Here is a 20,286-nt window from a genome sequence, read left to right on the forward strand (position 1 = left end):
TCAATTTGCACTTAATCGCTCAAAACAACTGGCTAGAGATCACCAGGGCTGTATTGGAGGCAGCAGCAGGATGTTACCCTGCAGTCAGCCAGGCTCAGCCTCCCTCACATGGGTGTAAACCAGAGGGGGCTCCTCTGCCCCTTCCACCAGAAAAAGAGGGACCATCTCATCCAAGTGACAATATAATTTTGTTTATTTTCCTTTAGCACACTGCTGGTTAAACTGCCAGACAGTAGACTTCAGAACATTTCCTCAACCAAACATCCTGGGGAAATTAAAAAATAAAACTGCTACCATGTACCAAAGATAAAATAACCCACCTCCATGCCCATCTTCTCCCCCAAACTAGTCCCTGCAAAGCCGATGCAATCAGAAATAGATATCTGTGCTTTTCACCCAGGGCCCAAGCTCGCTGCAAAACAAACTAAAAAAATGTCACTGCAAGTTGTTATAACACAAAGCAATGGGCAGTAAAATAAAAAATCCTCCTCAAAAATACTTTGTACTGGTGACACGTACAGATGGAGATTTGTCCCCACGCTGCTTCAGCCTTTACAGACAGCTTAGACCTGCAGCTTTAAGTAGTTTGTGATGTGTCCTTAATGCCAGTGGCACAGGTCACTTCCACACATCCACGGCCAGGCACTACAGAATGGTGGGATCATGTGCCAACGCTGACTGCTGCTACACCAACGGGAATCAAACAGCAGCACCACCTCTCACAGTCCTGGCTGTGAAGCACAGATCCTGCCTCTGTTCCCACAGGCTCTGGGGCTGCTTTACCAACCCAGCTGCTTGTCAACGTTGGAAAGCCCTGAATGCACAAAGCCCTCAAGGAAACCACAAAAAATTCAAGCCCCCACTCGCCAGCAAGTTTCCAGCCACTGCTTCACTCCAGAACTCCAGCTCAGGAACTGCCACAGTGTGACAGAACAGCCATGGTAGCACAGGAGAGCACATCCCCATTAAGTGTGACTGGGAACAACTCTGCATTTCCTGGATTCACACTCTCCCCAGCTAGACTGGTTCAAGCTGTACTTTGCCCCTTCCCTCCAAATCTCCATCACACAAACGCTTTAGCAGAGACCTTTGATGTTTGCAAGAGATTATTCACATCTTCTAATCAGCCAGCACAATTTCTAGGAGGGAGGAAAGCACTTGCTCTGTTGATTTTTTTTTTTTTTTAAAAAGCACTTTTTAGGAAAAAAAATCAAAACCTATCAATAACCTGCAGTAGCATCCCACCAATCAGACTGGGGACAGCATCATCACATCCCTCCCCCCCCAATCTTTCCCTCAATCTCCAAAAATAGTATTTAATATACAGCAATAAACTCTGAGCAAGCCAGAGTCCCGGAAGACATGGACCTGCTTTTACCTCTCCCATCCAGCCCAGCACCTTTCAATGCTACAATACTCCGGGGTCAAATCCATTTGGATCCAAAGTGAATGCACATGCCCCAGACCCGCCGGGCAGCATGAAGCAGGGGTGCAGCACAGGAGGCCCATCCGTGTGATCACATTTCTGAGCCTTCACAGCTCCAGCCTGGTGTGCTTGTGCCGCTGAGAATACTTGTGTGAGCCTGTTCGGGACCAGCTGGTGGAGACAGACTGGTGGAACCAGGCTGACATTAAAATAGCATCCTTGAATTGTATTAGGCTTTGGCATTTGTTGCGGAGATGCAGAAGTGCCAGTAGGTAAATTAGCAGTTCCCATTTCCCTTGGATTTTCAGCAAGAATATTTCCCTCTCCACCATAAGTGCAAGAAGCAGACCGATCTCTCCCACATTTGAACACCAAACAGAGCCTGCAACACTTGATAGATTCTGAGCAGCTGCAGAAGTGTCTCACATCAAGGGCTGAAGCTGCTCTCATGGCCCTCTCCCTCCTGCTGTTTTCTATCAGCAACAGGCTTGTTCAGCCCATAGTTCCTGTAGCAAGACACTTCCCTGGCTATTGCAATCCCATTTCAACTTAAAGGCCAAGGCACAGGTCCCTGCTCTGTTCAGACCTAAGCAGCACAGGGCAAGCCCTCAGCAAGTAAATTAGGGGTGCAGGACCCCCAAGTCCCACTCTGCACCCAGAAGCTGTAAGTGCCATACAAGTACCAGGACCCAGCGTGACTCACTCAGCTCTGAACTGCACACCCAGGCACTGGACTGTCTGGAAGTTCTCCATCCTGCCTTCAGGAGATTTCTGGGGGAGATCAGACCTGAAGGAGCTCTTCCAGTTCTTCTATCCCTTGCTAGACTTTCCTTCAATTGACTTTAAGGGCTGGAAATAAAGATACTTGCTCACAGTTCTGTGCTTCAGCTGTGACCTCCAGAGATGGCATCCAGGAACAGGGAGACAGTCCCCAGCTGATCACAAGGGCAGGGAATGCCTGTCCCTTGAAAAAAACCCAAAAGCTCAGAAGCTCCTTAAAAAAAAAAAAAAAGAAGCCCCTTCAAATAGACTTTTATTTAAAGCCTGAGAGAAAGGCACCAAAAAGAGAAGGGAATTCATTTGGCTTTCTCTTCACTGCCACCTGGGACACTCAAAAGGGTCAGAGATGTTTAGTCACACACAGAGAAGACTTGAATGGCCTGCCTTGAAGGAGGGGCTGATGGGACAATTAAAATAAGCTTTGAAACCACTATGCTGAGGCTGGATCCAGGCCTGGAACATGACAGACAGTGATTTTCCCTTTATTAAGTGGAAGTGTTATTGAAATTGCCTCATCTGCCCCTCCCTACACAACATGAATCAAGCCAGGGTCTGTTCTGACCCAGCTCCCCACACTGCTGCACTCCATCTGCCTGCTGCTGGTGGGAGGAATCAGCACAAACAGGCTTGTCTCTAACCTATCTCAATTAAACGTCTTGGATATTCCCTCAAACACCCATTCTGGAAAGCCACAGCCAGCCCAAATTTTTCTTTCCCTGGTCAGGACGAGGTACCTCGTTTTACCCCTCCATCTGGCTTGCAGATACTAGACAGAGATGGCCAGAGGAGCTGGAGTACTCCATTCCCAGCAAGGTGCTGACTGGCCATCCCCCACCATCCTCGGTGCTCCCACACGGTTTGTTTGAAGGCTCCTTCCAAAGCAAACCTGCCAGGAGGGGATGGACCAGGAAGGAAACTGCTCATAGTTTCCTCAACAGGGTCAGGAGCCCCCCAGAAACCAGCTCTGTAGTGAGAAAGATGCATAAAACCAGTCAAAACAACTAAATTGAAGCCATGAAGGATGAACTATTTCTCCTCCCTATTCTTATTTAAATAAGACAAATTCATTTGAACTGAGCAACTGGAACAAACCAGATCACACCGTGAGCAGCTCTGCCTTGGGGCAGTTGATAGCACCAAATGGGTGCCCTGGCTGCCAGGAGAGGCTGGGATGAACTATCCTAGAAGACTTGTCTCCAGCTTCTGCATGTCTAAACACACACCCTTTCTCCCATGGTAGGTAAGGTGCTGAGATTACTGGGTGAGCCACAAAAAGCTGAGTGATTCCTTGCTTCAAGGATGCTCAAATAAAATGCACCCTAAAAGGCCTGGAGGAGAGCAGCTCCTTAGAGAGATGCTTGCTTTCAACCCCAGGTTCTTTGCTTAACAAATCAGCATAGTTCATGGTTCTCAAAACTGATAAAGATCTAAATGTCTCTTCACTCCAATTAGAGCAATCCCAAAACCACTGGAGAATCCCTGCAGGCACTGTCACTGAACAAATCAGAGCTCATATTTTATAATAGTTTCATAAATATTAGGATTTTAATAGTAGCTAGAAGATGAAGCAGACAACTTCAAGCTTACTACCTTTCATCCTAAGGTTTGCTCTTCAAGATCTGCTCTCTCTAAAGCCTGTCTTCTCCTTTAACTGGGGCAGGGACTCTCTTGCTTCTCTCCCAAACTAGCTGTTACCCTTTGTGCAGTTGGACAGAAGGTAATTAAAGTCCTGCTTGTTTTTCAGCTCAGACACAGAATTAGGGTCAGGCCTATAGCAGTGATGTGTGTGATCAGAAAGGCAAGGTTCAGTAGCACTGATGCAGAGAGCAGTGTTTTGTCACCTCCCCCAGCTCCCACTCTGGAGTCCCTGAGCTGACAGCTCTGATCACAGCTTGAGGGTCAGGAGGAAGTAAAGGCTTCAGCTGCCTGGGCCCAGCAGGACAGAAAAGGCTGCTCCTCCAGTTCCCTTGCCAGAAACTCAGTAATTCTGCTGACCATGCTCAGCCCTAAGAAAGGCTGACTCACTGCAGGGGATCAAACCCAGGAACAACTGTTAGGAAAATGCAGGCCCAGAGAGGCAGAGCAGCACGGAGGTCACCACTCAGTGCCACTGCTCCGGGGAAAGACAGAACACTTCTGAGGACAATGGAGAGAGCATGAGGTAAAGCGCTCTGTGAGCCCAGAGCTCAGCAGCATGAAAGCTGATATGCAAAAACCCAACCCTGCCTGGGACAGATCCTGCTCCAGCACATCTCCCTCCTGGCCAGCCGGAAGTCCTCAACATGTTGGAGGCCAAGACCGTAAGAAGGTAGGTCCTCAGAGCCTGCAGCTCTGGACCAGCAGGTGCAGCAGTGGCTTTCACTCTGATCAGCCTCTGTCAGGCAGGCACAGGCTCTGCATGCAGAAACAGAAGCCTCTTGCAGAAATACCCCTGGGGGAAGCAAGTGACCTTGTCTCCAGTGCTCTGCTCACTTCCAGATCTGTGGATGGCAACAAATCCCCTTGCTCTGCAGGACTGAAATGTTGGACAGCTGCCCCTTCACTACAGTGCCTGGATATGCAAAAGGCCAAGCTCACACACTGCAAACACTGACCAGCTGCACTTCTCACTGCCGCAGGCAAGGCTGCTCCCTACAGAGGGAATGAGAGACCACAAGGAGCATTCACCAGGTTGCTCTGCTCTGTCCTACGGCACAGGTTTCTTAAGAGTCACGGACAAGGGAGCTCACCATTAGGAAGGTCAAGGAACAAGTCCCAAACCTCCTCTCTAGTTCACCTGATTCTCAGCTTCTTCCAAAGAAGAGGTCACTTGCTAGAAAGGGCAAAACAAGGAACTGGGATTAAAACAAAACATTTGAAAATAAAAGGATATTAAAGGAAAAAAAAGCCATAATCAATACAGAAAACAAGTGCATCTGATCAGACACTAACAACGTCAGCCTCTCGCAGGCTACAGCAGAATCCCTCTGCGATGGAACAAACATTACAATTGCCAAACTAGGAAAGTCTCTCCCAACTGGTGCAGCAAATCAGGCCAGATAAATCCCTCTGCTCCTGGCACAGCTTGCAGTCTTAGGAGGGGACCATCTCCACGGAGGCTGGGCTGGAGCCTTGGTATTTTAATGCAGATGAGTACCATCCATCGTGTTGCACACATTCAGGGAGATGCTGAGCCAGGCTCTGTCCTCCGTAGTCGCTTGACACCCAACAGCACCACACTTCCACACTCCTGAACAAAATGTGTACTCTGGCCTTGTTTTAAGAATTGTTTTCCTGCTTAAGGAATCATATTCCACCCAGTAAAGGCAAAGATCCTACAGCACATGGCTTTCTCTCAGTGTGGGACATGGCCCAGGACTGGTAGCATCAGCTTTCAATGGCCCAATACACACCCAGCCAGGACTCAGCTCACTCTTGGATGCCCCAGGGAGAATCAGAGGCTGCACATGGTGCGAAGGGGAAGGCAAGGGCCTTGCTGCTTGCTGGCAGGGAGAAAGTAAGCTCCCTCTTACCTGGACCTGCTATTCATTGCTATTCATTCCAAGTGAATCTTTTTTTTTTTTTTTTCCTTAAGTTATGAACAATATGGAGAAATTGAAAGCAACCATATTCGGTCCAACTCCTTCCCTCCCAGCCCCTGGGCTGATGCACTGTGGGGCTCGCTCTCACAATCGGCAGAGGCAGAAGAGGGTAGGAATGAAGACACCAAAGGCCACCAATATAGGAAACATGAGGCTGCTGTTGTCTGAGGCATAGGGGTTTGGTGTGCGTGGGCCTGACTGAACCCGGTTCTTATTTGCCTGTTTTTTGACATTAGAGCCATCATCATATTCATCTTCATCATCATCTTCCTCTTTTTTCTCCAGACCTGGGTGTGGCTGCAGCTTTGGAACATCTGTTGAACAAGACAAAAGGTTGCAAGCAGGCAGGATGTAAATTAGGAGATCACTCAACACACTTCCTTCCCCTCTACCTGATCCAACATGAACATCGGCAAGAGGGCACCAGAGACCACATCAAAACCACAACCAGAACACCCCAGAAGAGAGGAACATCTACCACAGAGGATCACATCACTATTTCTTTTCTTCACAAGATAAGAGCATTCAAGGATCCAGCCTGCAGAAATACTACGTCCTCCCATACTATCTACATGTCACACAGACAAGTTAATGCACAACAGCACACTTAGGGCACACATTCAGATACTGCAGCTGCTCAGTAAGATCTAGTCAAGAACAAGCACCTGCTGCCTGCAGGACCAGCAGATACAGGTGCAAACAGGAATGGGAACAATCCTTTCCATAAACAGTCCTACTCCACATCACTGCATCCCCCGAGCCTAGAGCTATGAGAGCAGCATGGCCAAGCCCCACTCAATTCCAGCCTTCTGAGCCTGGGGCGTGAGCTGCAGGTGCCACAAGGTTCTTACCAAATCTTCAGCAGCATCTGACAATCCCTGACTAATAGTAAAGCAAATTGATGTTTTGGTCAGAGAGGGATCCTAAACCCTCCCAGGTCAGGAGCTAGAGGGGCTTCAATTCCAGCTCATTTATAAAGAGGGTGATGAAAGAACAAGGACTTTTCCAGCACTCCCCAGAGCTATTCAGAGGAACTGGTATCTGGGAAAAAACACTGCCTTGTCCTCAAGCTGAGAAGGCAAAACAAAGCTCCAGGTAAGAAATACATAACCACTAGCTAAAATAACTGTAAATTATTTGTCTGCAGGGTTGCTGCTGACATCCAAGGCCAGGGGGTATTTATCTGTAGCTAAAAGCTGAGACTGACCAGACATGTTCCCTCCTCCTCTACCCCATATACAGGAAATTCCAAAACAATTTGATTTTTCTCATTCCAAAATGACACAAGCTTTGTGACTTAGAGGAGAACAAGGACAGTACACACCTACTTCACTCTGCAACTGCGCTCTGTGGGAACTCAGTGAAAGAGAAACAATTTTGGCAGATGTGGGTCAGCAAGAACTATGATCTCACAGTCTAAGAAGCAACAGGCTGCTCTCCAATGGGGAAGAGCCTTCTGGCTCAGAAACTGTGCTTACCTTCCACTGTTCCCTGCAGGATGTATAGGGCACAGATTTTCGGATTGTCATAGTAGCCCTAGAAAAAGCAAAGGCAGAAGTCAGTGCTGCACCTCTGAGACAAGGAATGGCCTCTCCACCTACCAACACCTCTCCTCCTCCAACCCACAGCTGCACCACATGACTGGGGAAGAAGGGTAAAGGGAAGATAAAGGCTCCGCCCTGAAAAGCCTATTACCTTTACAAACTCAATGTGGAGCTTTCCTGTGAATGTTGAAACCTCTCCCTGGACACTCAGTTTTCCCTTTTTGATACTCATGGGAATGATCTCATCATGAGCTGTGCTGTGTCCAACTCTGTCAAAAATGTCCAAGTCTTTCACCACCACGTGGCCATTCAAGCGAACATCAAACACCTTCAGGGTGGAAGAAATGACAGAGTCAGAACAGACTCAGGCACGTGACAGTTGAAATGGGAATAGAACAGGAAAGGTCTCTGCTTTTTATGCACCCAGGACCAGAAAGCATTGTAACATGCACTGGCCCACTCCTTTGGGAAGGATTCAGAGCCCAAAAGCAGCCAGGTAAAGACACTAAAGCATTAACAATGCTTTCAAATACCCCAAAATCAGCTTCCTCCTTTTAAAACACCCCCTACATCTGCTTCAGACCTGAGGACAGCACAGTTTTATTCTGGTTTATTCACGCTTCTCTTTCACAACTTTTCTCCTGTCTGAAGACCTGCTCCTACCACCCTGGGGTGGCTGTGACACACCACACCCTAGCGAATGAAGCCATTTTTAACTAACAGCCTGCAGCAGAACAGAGAATAGGAAACAAGCTGTTGAGGAACACAGGGTTTGAAGGAGGTAAAATGTTTAACTGCTAACCACATCTGTGAATTCAGAGTGAAAATCCTCCTCAGGGCTGTAATGACTCAAACTTCATGCAGCACCTGGGGAATCCCAGCAGAACCACATGAAGGAAGAGGAACCAAAGATGCCTCAGCCCTTCAGTTTAATCTGAGGCTGCTGTTTGCATCCGTTCTGTAAGCAAGCCCCACCAGTTCTGTTCCCTGAAATACTTCTCTGGCAGGAAGGCAGCACAGTGTAAGGAGATCAGCCCTAAAGAAGCTGATGGAGCCAGAGGAAAGCCAGACTAAAACACAAACCACTCCTACCCCATTTTATCACAAGGCTTTTAGTTCTGTTTGCTTCTGTTTCCACTCCTGTACATAGGAGATTTCAAAAGTGGACAAGGATTATTCTCCAAAGAGCAAAAAGCAGTTGAATTTAACTCTGCTTTCAGGATCAGACTGAATCAGTATCAAGTCTTGTTACATTAGTAAAAATTGTTTTGAGTAGGCTATTTAACCCAGATCACCTCCCTGCTTCAATCTATGCAATACTTCCTCCAGCATAACTGTGCTGTCAAGTCAGAAGCAAGTGTTCAAGGAAAAGCAAAAAAACTTCTCAAAGCCACCACAGCCTAAAGAGGTCGTAAAACTCTACTGCTACTTATGTTTAGTTGCACACATTTGTTTGAGCACTTTGAAATGAAATTTTCCAGTCCAACTGTATAGCTGGAATGTGGAAGAGAGCTCTAAATGTTCAGAGCCTGTGAGAGGTTAGGACCTAAGTTAACAACTAGTGCTTTACTTCACTCCTTCCTCCAGCATGCAAAGCAGCAGAGGCAACCTAAGCCCACACAGTCTTAGTCAGGAACTCACATCAGAGGCACACAAGGAGCTATTGCTTACCTTCTGTTGAGACTGTGCAAAATACACCTCTGCAAACTTCAACACCAGCACATAGTCACCCTCCTCTTTGATGGGAACTTCATAGCCAAAGGTTTCCTCATTGTAACGCTCTGTCTGGTACAGAATCTGGTCTTCCGCATTGGATCGCAAGATTGGCAGTTTCATGCCATAGTCAGAAGCTGCATTTTGAGCACAAAAGAGTGAGAGGAAGGTTTACATTCTGAGGAAGAAACAATTTATATACTCTTGGAGAGCTTAACTCCATCAGTGGCACTAGCACTCACACCGTGTCAGACCCATCTCCCCTGCTTGCTCTGATCAGGTGGCAGCACTACCAGAGCAGAAGCACAGGAAGTCAAAGCCTCGAAATTCAAGAAATGTAGGAAAACAGGTCTGGAGACCTGCTGCAATCTAAGACACAGTAAGCTTACTCACACCACTTCAGAAAGAAAAGCCTGTTTCAAAAACATTACACAAAGCCAAAGGACTTGGCCACTGGCTCTTGCTTTAAAGATGAAAAACACCTAGAATATTTTTACAATATTTTCAAATTTCAAACCCAAGTACAAAACTAAAACAGTTAGCATAGGACTGACTCAACTCATTGACACAACAGATTTGAAGTTAGCAGTTGACTGCATCAGGTTTTAGAGACTCATCCCCCTCAACTAAGAACCTGGGTAACGGCAGAAGAGTGAAAAGTATTAGGCATCTTACAAAGCCCTTTCTTCTCACCACAGCCCCACAATACCTGTCAGCATAAAGATGGGATGAAGGAAGCAAGAAAGATACACAAGCGTTTCAAGAGCACCAGTAGCTCCATCAGCTGATGTTCTCAGAGCCATCCAGCTGAAATGGGTGCTGTCTGCAGGCATCTGAAGAGACCCCTGAGAAGGGCCCAGACACCATTCCCAAAGAGGACAACTGATAAAATAAGAGAAATCACAAAATTTGCCTCTTTTCAGTGTTTCACCACCTCTACAGCAGCACCCAAAAACTTTAACCCCACTTGGTATGCTATTGTGTCAGGGTTCCTGTATAATGCAAACTGATGCAATGCCTGCAGAGCTGCACACCAAACAATTCCCCAGCGATGCAGGAGGGAAGACTGTGGACACCATTCAGACGAAGTTCTCCGCTGACACTTACCTCTTCCACCCCCATTTCCATGGGAACAGACACTGCATTGGCCAAGACAAAGCAAGAACTACTAACCCAGTGCACATTGCCAAAGACAGAGCCAATGCAAACGAGTGAGAGGAAATTAATGCCAGTTCTTAGTCTCCTGTTTCACAGAGAGCTGCTCAGGCAATTTTCCACTTCTCTTTACCATTCAAACTTGGGCATGAAGACTGAAGACTAACCACCAGAAATACAGAGGGTGAAAAGTTTAACCTGTCCTCCCACACAGGTATTTCTGGCCAACTACGAATTACAATGATAGCAAACCAAGGACTCCACAGAAGCCAGGTCCTATTAAAGGAAAGAAAGTCCTTTCATAGGCAAGAAGGTAACTGGAAAGGAAGACCTGTCACCTGCATGTCAGAGCTCTGTTGACAGAGCTGTGGAGGCAAGATGGGTTTTACAGCACGCTGGGTGCTCACTGGGAGTGAGCAGTACACACCAAGCTGTAACTCTAATATGTTTGGCACCTGCCTATTTTGTAATTGCCATCAGCACAGTCAGTCCTTTAGGGCACAGCAGCTGAACGGAGGCTTGAAAAAAAAAGTTTTCATTTGCCCAGAGGCAATACAGCCCAGAATTACTACTCCTAGGTCATTTCCTCCCAGTCAGCCATATATTTCTGCTGTAGCCCGTACATGTCTATCACCACAGAGAAGAGCCCAGAGCAAACAAACAATGGTGCGATAAAAAAGCCATTGAGGGAAAGGCAGCTGAGAGTTCAAAGGGGTAAAGTCTCCACTGTGCCTGGCACCACTGGCTGAAGCAGGATTACTGTAACAGTCTGCTGCTCAGAGGAGACAGCACAGGCTTTCCACAAAGTCACAGTGTACTTGAAAAAGACCCTTTTTTCTCCTCAACTCAAAAATAAATAGTTCAAGTCCACAAGGATATTCAAGTCACACATGTGAAAGGTCTATGAAGGGAAGCTGACCTACAGTGATCAGGGCACCTTGTGTGACTGGGGCAGCAGCTTCCACGGGTGTGAAAAACTGTATTAGAATTTAAATATGACCTCCACTGTATCCACTGTGTCCAAATGGCTCTCCATTTGGGATGCCACTCATGCAGGGTAAGCAATAGCAGTTCCAGCTGTATAGCACAGGAAAATCCTCACCATCCTACACAGAAACAGCAAAGGTTAGACTCAAAAGCCAACAGAGAGCTCATCTTCTCCACATTCCACCACTCACCTGTAACTGGCAGCAGAGCAGCTCAGCATAGCTAGCTTTTCAATATATTAGTGAATCGACTACGTTTTGGTGCACCAATTACCAGAAACATGCACAATTCAAACTGTGGTGTTCTCAGGGGAAGTAGGAAAAGGTAACCCAAGTGCAATATTAGTTCTCCATCCTGTCTTAAATGGTAGGCTGAACATTTTACTGACTTGGTAGTTAGAGCAGCCGATGATATCCCATCTGCCTCTACTTCTGCTCGCGTCCCTGCCCTTGAATAACCAGCCACGGCTGGGGTATGGAGCAGACCGGCCGGCTGCACCTTACCCCTGCCGGGCCCAGCACCGGGGCTCCAGTGAGCAGCCTGTGCTCTTCGCTGTGGGGACCAGAATGCTGCAAGCATCTGCTCACATAGTGCGCGACCCGGATCCGGCTGCAGAGGGCTGGAAAAGCTTGTTCCCACTGCACCGAGCGCGCTGCGCACTGGGCTGCGAACTGGAGGATCCTGCTGTGGAACCCAGGCTCTTCGGTGGAAAACGATAGAAAAAAAGAGACCGGCGGGCGCACGCGGCCGGGTTGGCAGCTTGACCGCTCCCGCCACCTTTCCAGCCGAAATCCCACTCCAGCCCTCGCGGAGCCACTTCCCCTCCGGCATTACACAACCCCGCAGGCCGAGACCAGGAACACCATCCCGCAGGGCTCATCCTGCCGACTCTGGGGCCCCGGGCCCGCACCGCCACGGGGAGGGGAGACGCAGCCCCAGCTGGGCCCTGCGTGAGGACGAGGGTGGCCGCGGTCCCGCGGGTGACAAGTGCCGGCGCTGCCTTCGGGCCATGACCGTCCCCGGGCGGCTGGAAGAGAAGAGCCCCCGCCGTCCTGCGGGGGCACCGACCGATCCGCCGGGGCTGCAGCGGGCAGGACGGCGCCGGGGGCGCGCGGATCCCGGACCCCGCCGGCACAGCGGGGCCTCACCACCCCCGCGAAGCGGAGCCGAGCGGGACCCCCGGGCAGTCCCGCCGAAACCTCCCGGCCCCGGCGTATCCCCCGCCCTCACCTCGGCCCACGCGGCCCTCGAGTGGGTCCTTGCGGAAGTGGATACCGTTCACGTCCACATGGGCATCGCCGCCCGCGTTGACGGCCCAGACGACGCTGTCGGCAATGCCGCCAGCCGCGCCCCGCAGCAGCAGCAGCAGCGGCGGCAGCAGCAGCAGCGGTAGCACGGGCGGCAGCAGCGGCGCCCCGCGCACACCGGCGCCCACCATGTCGGGCTCCCGGCACCGTGCCCGCCCCTTCCTGCCGCCGACAGGGGGCGGCTTACTCCGCTGCCGGGGCGGGACGAGCGCCGACCAATCCGCGCGCCGAAACGAGAATATTAATTACCTGCCTGCCTGCCATTAGACGGCCGCGGGCCTGTATCTACATATTCATAAGGCGGCAGGCCAATGAGCGGCGGCGACGGGCGGGTTGTGCTGAGCGGCGCGGGAAGGGCGGCGGGAGCTGAGCGGGGAGCCGGTACCTGCGGGCCGGCGTGCCCGGGGTCGAGTACCGCCCGCCTAGGGAGCTGAGCGGGTGTGGAACCGGCTCCCCAGGAAGGAGTGGTGGGGACGGACGAGGCTCCCAAGCGCCATGTCCGCAGCGAGGACAGCCCGGCGAGCTGTCCTGAGCGCCGGCCGCCGGAAGGCAGAGCCCGCCCCTCCGCGCCGCCAATCGCGGGGCTCCAGCGCGGCGGAACGCGGAGCACGGTGGGCCGGTGGCGGGAAGCACAGACGGAAGATTGCTGGGGGAACGGGCGACGCTGCGGCAGCGCGGACCGGAGCGGACCCGGTGTGGTGGGAGAAGGGGTTGGGAGCAGAGCTGGGGCAGCGGGAGCTCCGCCGCCGTCGGGGGCGGCTCTTCGCCACGTCCCGGTAGCTCCGTGCCCGCTGTGCTGTGAATAGCAGCTCCCAAGGCCGGCTCGTTGCCTTGGCAGAACACCCTGGTTCTCCCGTTCGCCCCTGCCACGGAGTAAAGGAGAAGGCAGCTGCCGCCCGCCCGGTAAGGAGCGAAGCAGCCGGTGGCGTGCAAGCACCTTGCACCACAAAAATCTGCCTGAGAAGCAAAGCGGCCAGTGAAGGCAAAGGCGGGGAGGTGACTGTGACACTGCCAGGGACCTGATCCCTGGCTTGCACTTTATACGAGAATGTAAAATCCTGGGGGTTTTTTTCTGGAGGACCTTGGCAAGGTCTTGGGTGGCTGGAGTGAGATACGCCAGATGGAGGTCGAATGAAACTCACTCCCTATGCGGTGGGGGAACAAATAACTTAATGTTTGCCCTTCTGTCTGATCACGGTGTTCCTTGAGGCATCAGATACCAGCCAGGCCTCAGGTCTGTGCTCCTGGCACTGGCTGCATTAGCAGTGGCTGCTTCTAAGTCCCAGTGATGTTTTATTAATTCAAATCTTTCACAAAGCATTTGCTTTTATAAATAAAGACTTGGTACTGCAGACTGAGAATTAGACACATTTGTTGCTTTTGTAATGCACTTGCAGGCCTCTTAACCAGACACAGTCTTGCAGAGGTGAATTGTTTGGGGGAATGCGTAACCACCCACCCCCGGCTCCCCAGTCTGCTCTGCCCAGGGTTTGGTCCCCAAAGCATGTTCCTGCTGCTGTGGCATCAGTTCTTGGGCTCATGGTATAACTGGGTCAGGGCAGACATGGCACTGCTGTGCACCCACACCATTGCTGCTGCCAGGAAGGGGTTCTTAAAACTACAGAGTGCCTTAGGAAAACACATCCCAATTAGTAGCATGAAATGAGCACGCTTAGCACCTCTCCAGATTCAGCCACCTCACGCTGATTCCTGGCAAATCACCTCTGTGACAGACCCCAGCCCTGGCAGCATCTGATCAAATCCAGGCTACTCTGTATCCCTGCTGTGTTTGTGATTTGTTGGGTGTCCCCCAAATTCAAGCAACTGTGGCCAGGATAATGCTGTTTAGTTGGCAAGGCCAAGGGAGGCCTCATTAGAGCACATTTGTGCTGATTACAAATGGTCCTCCCTAATCCTACACTTTAAACTGCGATGTGTGGGTCAGGAACACAACTTTGAAGCACATAAATACTTTAAGTGTTACCAGGTGTCCCCAGGTAGAGCATTTTCTAAAACCCAGCCTGGATTATCATTTCCCAAGAATCAGTAGTGCATCACAAAGCGAGAGGGATTAACAGCAGCAGTGAGGAGGGACAGTGGCTGTGCTCATCTGGGGGCAAGAGGAGCCCTCGCCCTAGGTCACAGGCTGGTCACAGCTCCTGGCAGAGGATGGCAGACATGCTGCCTGTGTCCGTGGTGTCCTACACTGCCCACCCTGAATCAATACTTGCCATCACACCAGCAGCTTGATGCTAGCTTGTGCCCCAGATGTCAAAGGCTCCATCCTGTTCCTAATCCACTGAGCCATCAGTCAGTCCCTTGATGCAGGCTGGATTTACACCAGTAACCTACAAGTGAAAGGCTCAGGGTCATCTTCTCAATCCCTTGATCTCTCCCTGTCTCCTGGCAGCTGTGCCAAAATGACTCAGTCTTGAATCAGTCCTGCCTGGTCTACCTACCACCCTGATTGTTCACGAGCAACAAGGGGCACATGTTTAGGGTATTAACCATCTCCTGCTGGAAAATGTGATCAGGATTTGGGATGTCCAAAAAGAGCAGCAAAGATGCATGGGTCAGAAGCAGGCCTCATGGCTAATGAGACATCTAAGAAATCAATGTGAGCCAGCCCTGCTGCCTGAGCCACCTCCCTAATGACACAGGGCTACAAGGCTCAGGTGCCCACAAGAGACCAGCTGTGCCCTGCCATGTAGAGCTCCTTGGAAGCCTCCCTGGTACCAAATTGGAGATGAGAGCAAAAGGATTATCTCTGGAATTAGATTATTTAGATTGGATCTTTAATCTCTGCCCCTATCTACACAAGAAAACAGTAAAATTCCCTGGGAATATTTGGGGTTTGTTGTGAAGGTAAAATCAGGCTAGCAGCTAGAAGCTCAAGAGCTTCTGCTGGAAGAAAAAAAATGAAGGCTTCTGAGAGCTGCCCTGTCTGACCTGTTCACTGTATCATGGTGAGACCCAGCAGAAGAGAGCTACAGATGATTTGGCTGACTCAGCTTTCCTCAGAAGTAGCTGTGGCTCCAGGACTGCCTCTGCAATGACACAAAGGTGTCCTGCAGCCACCTTTTGCCTAGTACTCTTGGGATGACAGGGACAGCTCTGCCACAGTACAAACACAGGGACCTGCCTAAGTGAAAATGGCCATAGTTGGCAGGGAAGACACCCGGCCACCATGATTCTGCACTGGGGATCAGTCCAGCCCCTAGAAATGAGGTAGTCCTTTTAAATAAAGACTGTCCTGCCATCTGATGCTGCAGCCAAAAGATGTGACTGCTCAGGGCAGGGTCTGGGAAGGAGCAGGCAGAGGCAGCCACCACACTTGTAGCCTCTGACTATCCATTGGGCTCATGCAGGCTGGCTGCGACACAAGGCATATGCCTCAAGCTGTTCCTGGTGCCCACAGGCAGGCACAGCACTCTGCAGCACACAGGCAGCAGCATAACTGTCCTCCTGCTCCACATGCACAAGCAGCTCCTTCCTCAACAGGCTCCACTGTAAGTGAAGCACAGTTGTGTACCAGTACTGCCTTTGGCAGACACGAGCCTGCACACGGCTCCTCCCCCCCAGTATTACCCTAAACACATTCATAATGTACCAGGACTCTGGACTCTGTTCAATTTATCACCCTCATCTCCTAACCACAATACAGCTGCTGTGCCAGTAGATGTGGAGATCTGTAAATACCCATTTTCCAATTTCTTGGCTCACACCCACATTGCCAAGATGGGACCAGCTCCATAGATACACACAGTTTGCATACACCCACTTGCATACAAACTTCTACTGCTGAACTCCTGGGTACCTATCTGCACTCCTTGCTTTTATGTGCATGCACACAAACCTTTCCTAGTGCACACACCTGTGCAAATACAAGTAAACATGCACTCACACAAAAATATAAGGAGAAACATTGTTTTTCTGTTACTGGAGCATCAGCCATCACTGCAGCTGTGCTGGTTGGCACAGCAACAGGAAAGCAGAGGAGATAATCCTCCTCTGGGACATGGATTTGTGGATCCCAAGAATTTGAAAGAGAACCTTGGAAGTGAAAGATTTGAGATGGAGGAAGCAGGAGGATAATGGTCCTTGACCACCCAGTTTGAGTAAGGAGGCAACCAAGAGGAAGACAGCTCCCAGTCTCACCAAGAAACACAGTGATGATGGTGCCCTTTGAAGCCAAGCAGACATTAATCCTGGCAACTTGTGACTGAGCCCTCACATAGAGAAAGGAGACAACTGTAGGTCTGGTAGAGTAGGGGAAGGGAGTGGTAGGTCGGGAGTATCTTGGAGAAAGGAGGATAAGATCTGATGTGTATGGAAGCAGCTGGTAGGGCCTGGAGGCTGCTGTCATGGTCACTGCTGCAGATACATGCAGCATTTCTGAGTGTGAAAAGGCTGGAGAGCAAGGCACTGCCACACAAGGAGGCTCCCAGCCAATCCCCACACCAGTGGAATTACAGCTCAGCTGCCACAGTATGGCCTCACTGTACATGTGCTCACAGTTGTGTTTAAAATTATCTGAAAAGGGTGAGGTTGGCTATTGCTGCCTATCCCCTTCCCACCCAGCTCCCCTCTGGGCCCTTTCTCCCATTGCTCCTTGCCACGATACTGCAGGGGCTCTCACCTGCACCCATACCAGTGGAGGGGATGCAGAGATGGGGATCCTTCACACTGCCCTCACTGTGAGGTACCTCCAGGCCCCTTGACCATGGGGGACAGCAGGAGGGAGGGCAGGGTCCTGACACAGGCTTAGTGGCCAGCACTGACTCCCCTTCCTGCGGCAAGGGCTTGCCTCTGGATCCCAGTGCAAACACTGGGGTGTGCATCTGCCCAAGCCCTTCTCCCCCCAGACCGGCCACCACCTCTCACAGGGACATCCAGGCTCCACATCATTTCAACGTGCATATTTATCGCCTTCCCCCCACAAGACATATATTTGAATTTACTCTTGGTAAACATAAACACAGGAGATGCAAATAAGTGTTGGGGAAGCATAAATAACTCCACACAGATAGACACACACTGAGACAGCAAACACAGACACTGTTCACCAAGGGAAACCAAGAAGTGCAGAGCACGCCCTGAGGCTGCCACCAGTCCCAATGGCTTTGCTCTCTTCCACCAAGCCAAGAGGATTTCTCCTGCTTTTGCTTTGCAGCAGATGGTGGGAGAATAAAGCTGGGGAGGAGGAGTCTGAAGTTGCAAATATCCCATGAAAGCATCATGGCAAGTCCTGGCTCTGCAGTTTCCTGCAATCATCTTCAAGGAATGGTTCCAGTTGTAGGAAGTTGCAAGTCTTTCACAGTGTGAAAGGGTGGAGGGGCATGGGGACCACCATGAGGGAGGAGCAGCAGGTCATCTTGCAATGTCTTAATTGCAGCCAGCCGATAAACCTTCATGTAGGAACATCAGGGCTAGATGCTCCATCTAGGTCCTTTTCTGCCCTCTCTAAGGTGCTGATTCTTCTTTAGCTGAGAATAATCTTCAGCGGGACATCATGCGAACAAACTCTGCAACCAACAACACAAGACAGCCCTGAACCAGAAGGCATCCATGGTCCTCAACCCAGCTCTCATTCCTTGGAGACAGCAAGCAGACAGAGTGAGACTTGGAGTCCCCAGGCTGCCAGAAAAGTCTGTGTGCTCCAAGACTGGTCCTGAGAGCTCACACAACATGGGCTTTAATTCTTGCATTAGATATAATGGGTGATAAATCCCACTAGCAGGTCAATTCATTGCCTTGGACTCCTTCCCAGGCACCTACGGTCTTGTTTGCACAAGCAACTCTTTGTGTCACACTACAGCAAGCATTGTCTCCCTTCACTGTAACTTCAGGGAACCTTGATTTACAGTTTTTGGAACATGGTATGATTTCTTAGTAAACTTGCCACTTCACAGAGATACCAGTATGGGAAAACACAAGAGTTTTGCTAGGTATCAGCATTTTTGTAGAGAAAAGTTTACTTTGAGAGACTTCTTGTTTTTAAAGATACATGTTAACTGTAAGGATACCCTGGATCTACTTCTTGACCACCCTGCAGTTTGTGAAGTCAATTGCAATTGTTCAAATTGAGTGTAAATGCCATCAAATATAAATGTGTCTTCATTCTGCACTCAAATTGCTGAGAAACTAAAGACTCTGCAAAGAGGAGCACAGTGGAAATTACCCCCTTGATTTCTCCTTTTCCATTGATGGAGGTGTCCTTTGACAGCTAAAGTGGTAATTCACAGAGAAAATGATACTGGGATAGCATTTCATGTATTTTAGCTGTCTAACAAAATTTAGCTGTGGGAAACAAGGAGAGCTACTGTCATGTAATCAGCCACTGCATTAGAACAACTACAGCTACCAGATACTTTCTAGGAAGATAGTGGTAGTATTCTAACATTTTCAAAGCCCTCAGAGGGTCCTCCTCCTGAGGACTGAGATGCCTTGTCATGTAGGAGATCCAGGAATGCTGCTGAGTCAAAAAAATTATGTCAATTTTACTTTAAGTCTATAGTTCCTGTACTTCACACTTACTGCAAAGGGACAACTGGATTTCCACCAGGGAAAAAAGCAGCCTGCCATACTCTCACACCTTCCAGCTCTTATATCTTCTTAGCTGTCTGATATCAACTGCTTCCTTGCCAGAAACCCTGAGCTCTATTAATATTGCTCCTGCCACAGCTAATGGCTAGGATAGTAACCTAACCACTCTTATTTTTCAAAGTCCTTCTGGCATGAAAACTGTGAGAAGAAATTAATTATCGCTAGGATTTTACATGACAGCTCTAGATCAGATATCTGCAGTCTTAGTGAGCACAGCTGGCACATGACCATCTTCTGGCATAAAGGGACAGAAACAAATTCTCTACAAACTCAGTTAACAAAGGTGAGCCAGAGGAAACGGAATCCAGCCATCTCACAGCTCTTGCAATAGATTTAAAGAAAGGAAAACGCCCCATAAAATGATGGTAGACACAGCATGTGTGCAGCAGAATCTGCTTCTGTGTGAGAGGTTCTATCTCTTACCATGCTAGAATTATGGAGACCCAGTCAAAACTGAGACGCAGAAAAACGTGATACACAAATGAACAACTCAGCTGACTGAAAAAATGGAATTATTTTTTCTCCGTACTTCAGAAACCTGGGCCCTGAGCATGCAAATCTTCAGCTTCTGATCTGAAACTCTGACTCACACCAGAGCAGATGGACAGCAAGCATTGATCCCTTCTCACCTTCAAAATCAACACGCCCATCTCCATTCAGATCCACGTCCCGGATGATCTCTTCAATATCCCGATGACCCACCTGCTGCCCTAGAAGTTTCTTCATGGCTTCTCGCAACTCACTGGTGCTGATCTCCCCATCACCATTGGTGTCAAACTGCAAGTACATTAAAAATACCAGCAGAGGAAATACAGTTAATAGAAACAGATCTTGCTCTGGGTTGGTTTTTGTATTGCCCTGCTCCTGAACCCCCTATATTTTATCCATTGCTTCCATGTCCTTCCTTTTCCTCCTTTGGGTGTCTTTTGGATCCAGTCTGTCTTTTCTCCTCAGAAATCCCTTGCAAATGCTGTGTCTGCACCAGCTTTCCTCTTCCTTGCCTCAAGGGTTCCCTTATCTTAGTAATGTTCTCTGCTCCTCTCTTATTCCATGCCTGACTGGGCTCTTTCTAGGTCTTCCACTGTGCTGCTCTCTCCTCTCCTCTCCTCTCCTCTCCTCTCCTCTCCTCTCCTCTCCTCTCCTCTCCTCTCCTCTCCTCTCCTCTCCTCTCCTCTCCTCTCCCCTCC

General features: G+C 49.6%; 2 protein-coding genes across 4 annotated transcripts in view; both read right to left on the reverse strand.

The window, feature by feature from the left end:
- Positions 1–175: 175 nt before the first annotated feature.
- Positions 176–12,642, reverse strand: MLEC (malectin). Its single transcript, XM_042015076.1, has 5 exons — positions 12,417–12,642; positions 9,003–9,181; positions 7,483–7,659; positions 7,266–7,323; positions 176–6,101 (listed from the first exon to the last, which is right to left on the reverse strand). The coding sequence occupies exons 1-5, from the start codon at positions 12,622–12,624 to the stop codon at positions 5,872–5,874; spliced, it is 852 nt and encodes a 283-aa protein (XP_041871010.1). The 5' UTR covers positions 12,625–12,642; the 3' UTR covers positions 176–5,871.
- A 4,755-nt stretch (positions 12,643–17,397) lies between these two features.
- The window catches only part of CABP1 (calcium binding protein 1), a 20,923-nt gene continuing 18,034 nt past the window's right edge, over positions 17,398–20,286 (reverse strand). For all 3 annotated transcript variants that reach the window (XM_042015078.1, XM_042015080.1, XM_042015079.1), the window contains 2 exons: positions 19,729–19,876; positions 17,398–18,018 (listed from right to left, as the gene is read on the reverse strand). In XM_042015078.1, the coding sequence (XP_041871012.1) occupies positions 17,993–18,018; positions 19,729–19,876 (174 nt within the window). In that variant the 3' untranslated portion in view covers positions 17,398–17,992. The remainder of the gene's footprint in view (positions 18,019–19,728; positions 19,877–20,286) is intronic.

This window comes from Corvus kubaryi, unplaced genomic scaffold (genome assembly GCF_017639235.1).
Source record: "Corvus kubaryi isolate FWS band 111438036 unplaced genomic scaffold, C.kubaryi_AGA036_p1.0 split3-37173, whole genome shotgun sequence".
NCBI classification, from domain to species: domain Eukaryota; kingdom Metazoa; phylum Chordata; class Aves; order Passeriformes; family Corvidae; genus Corvus; species Corvus kubaryi.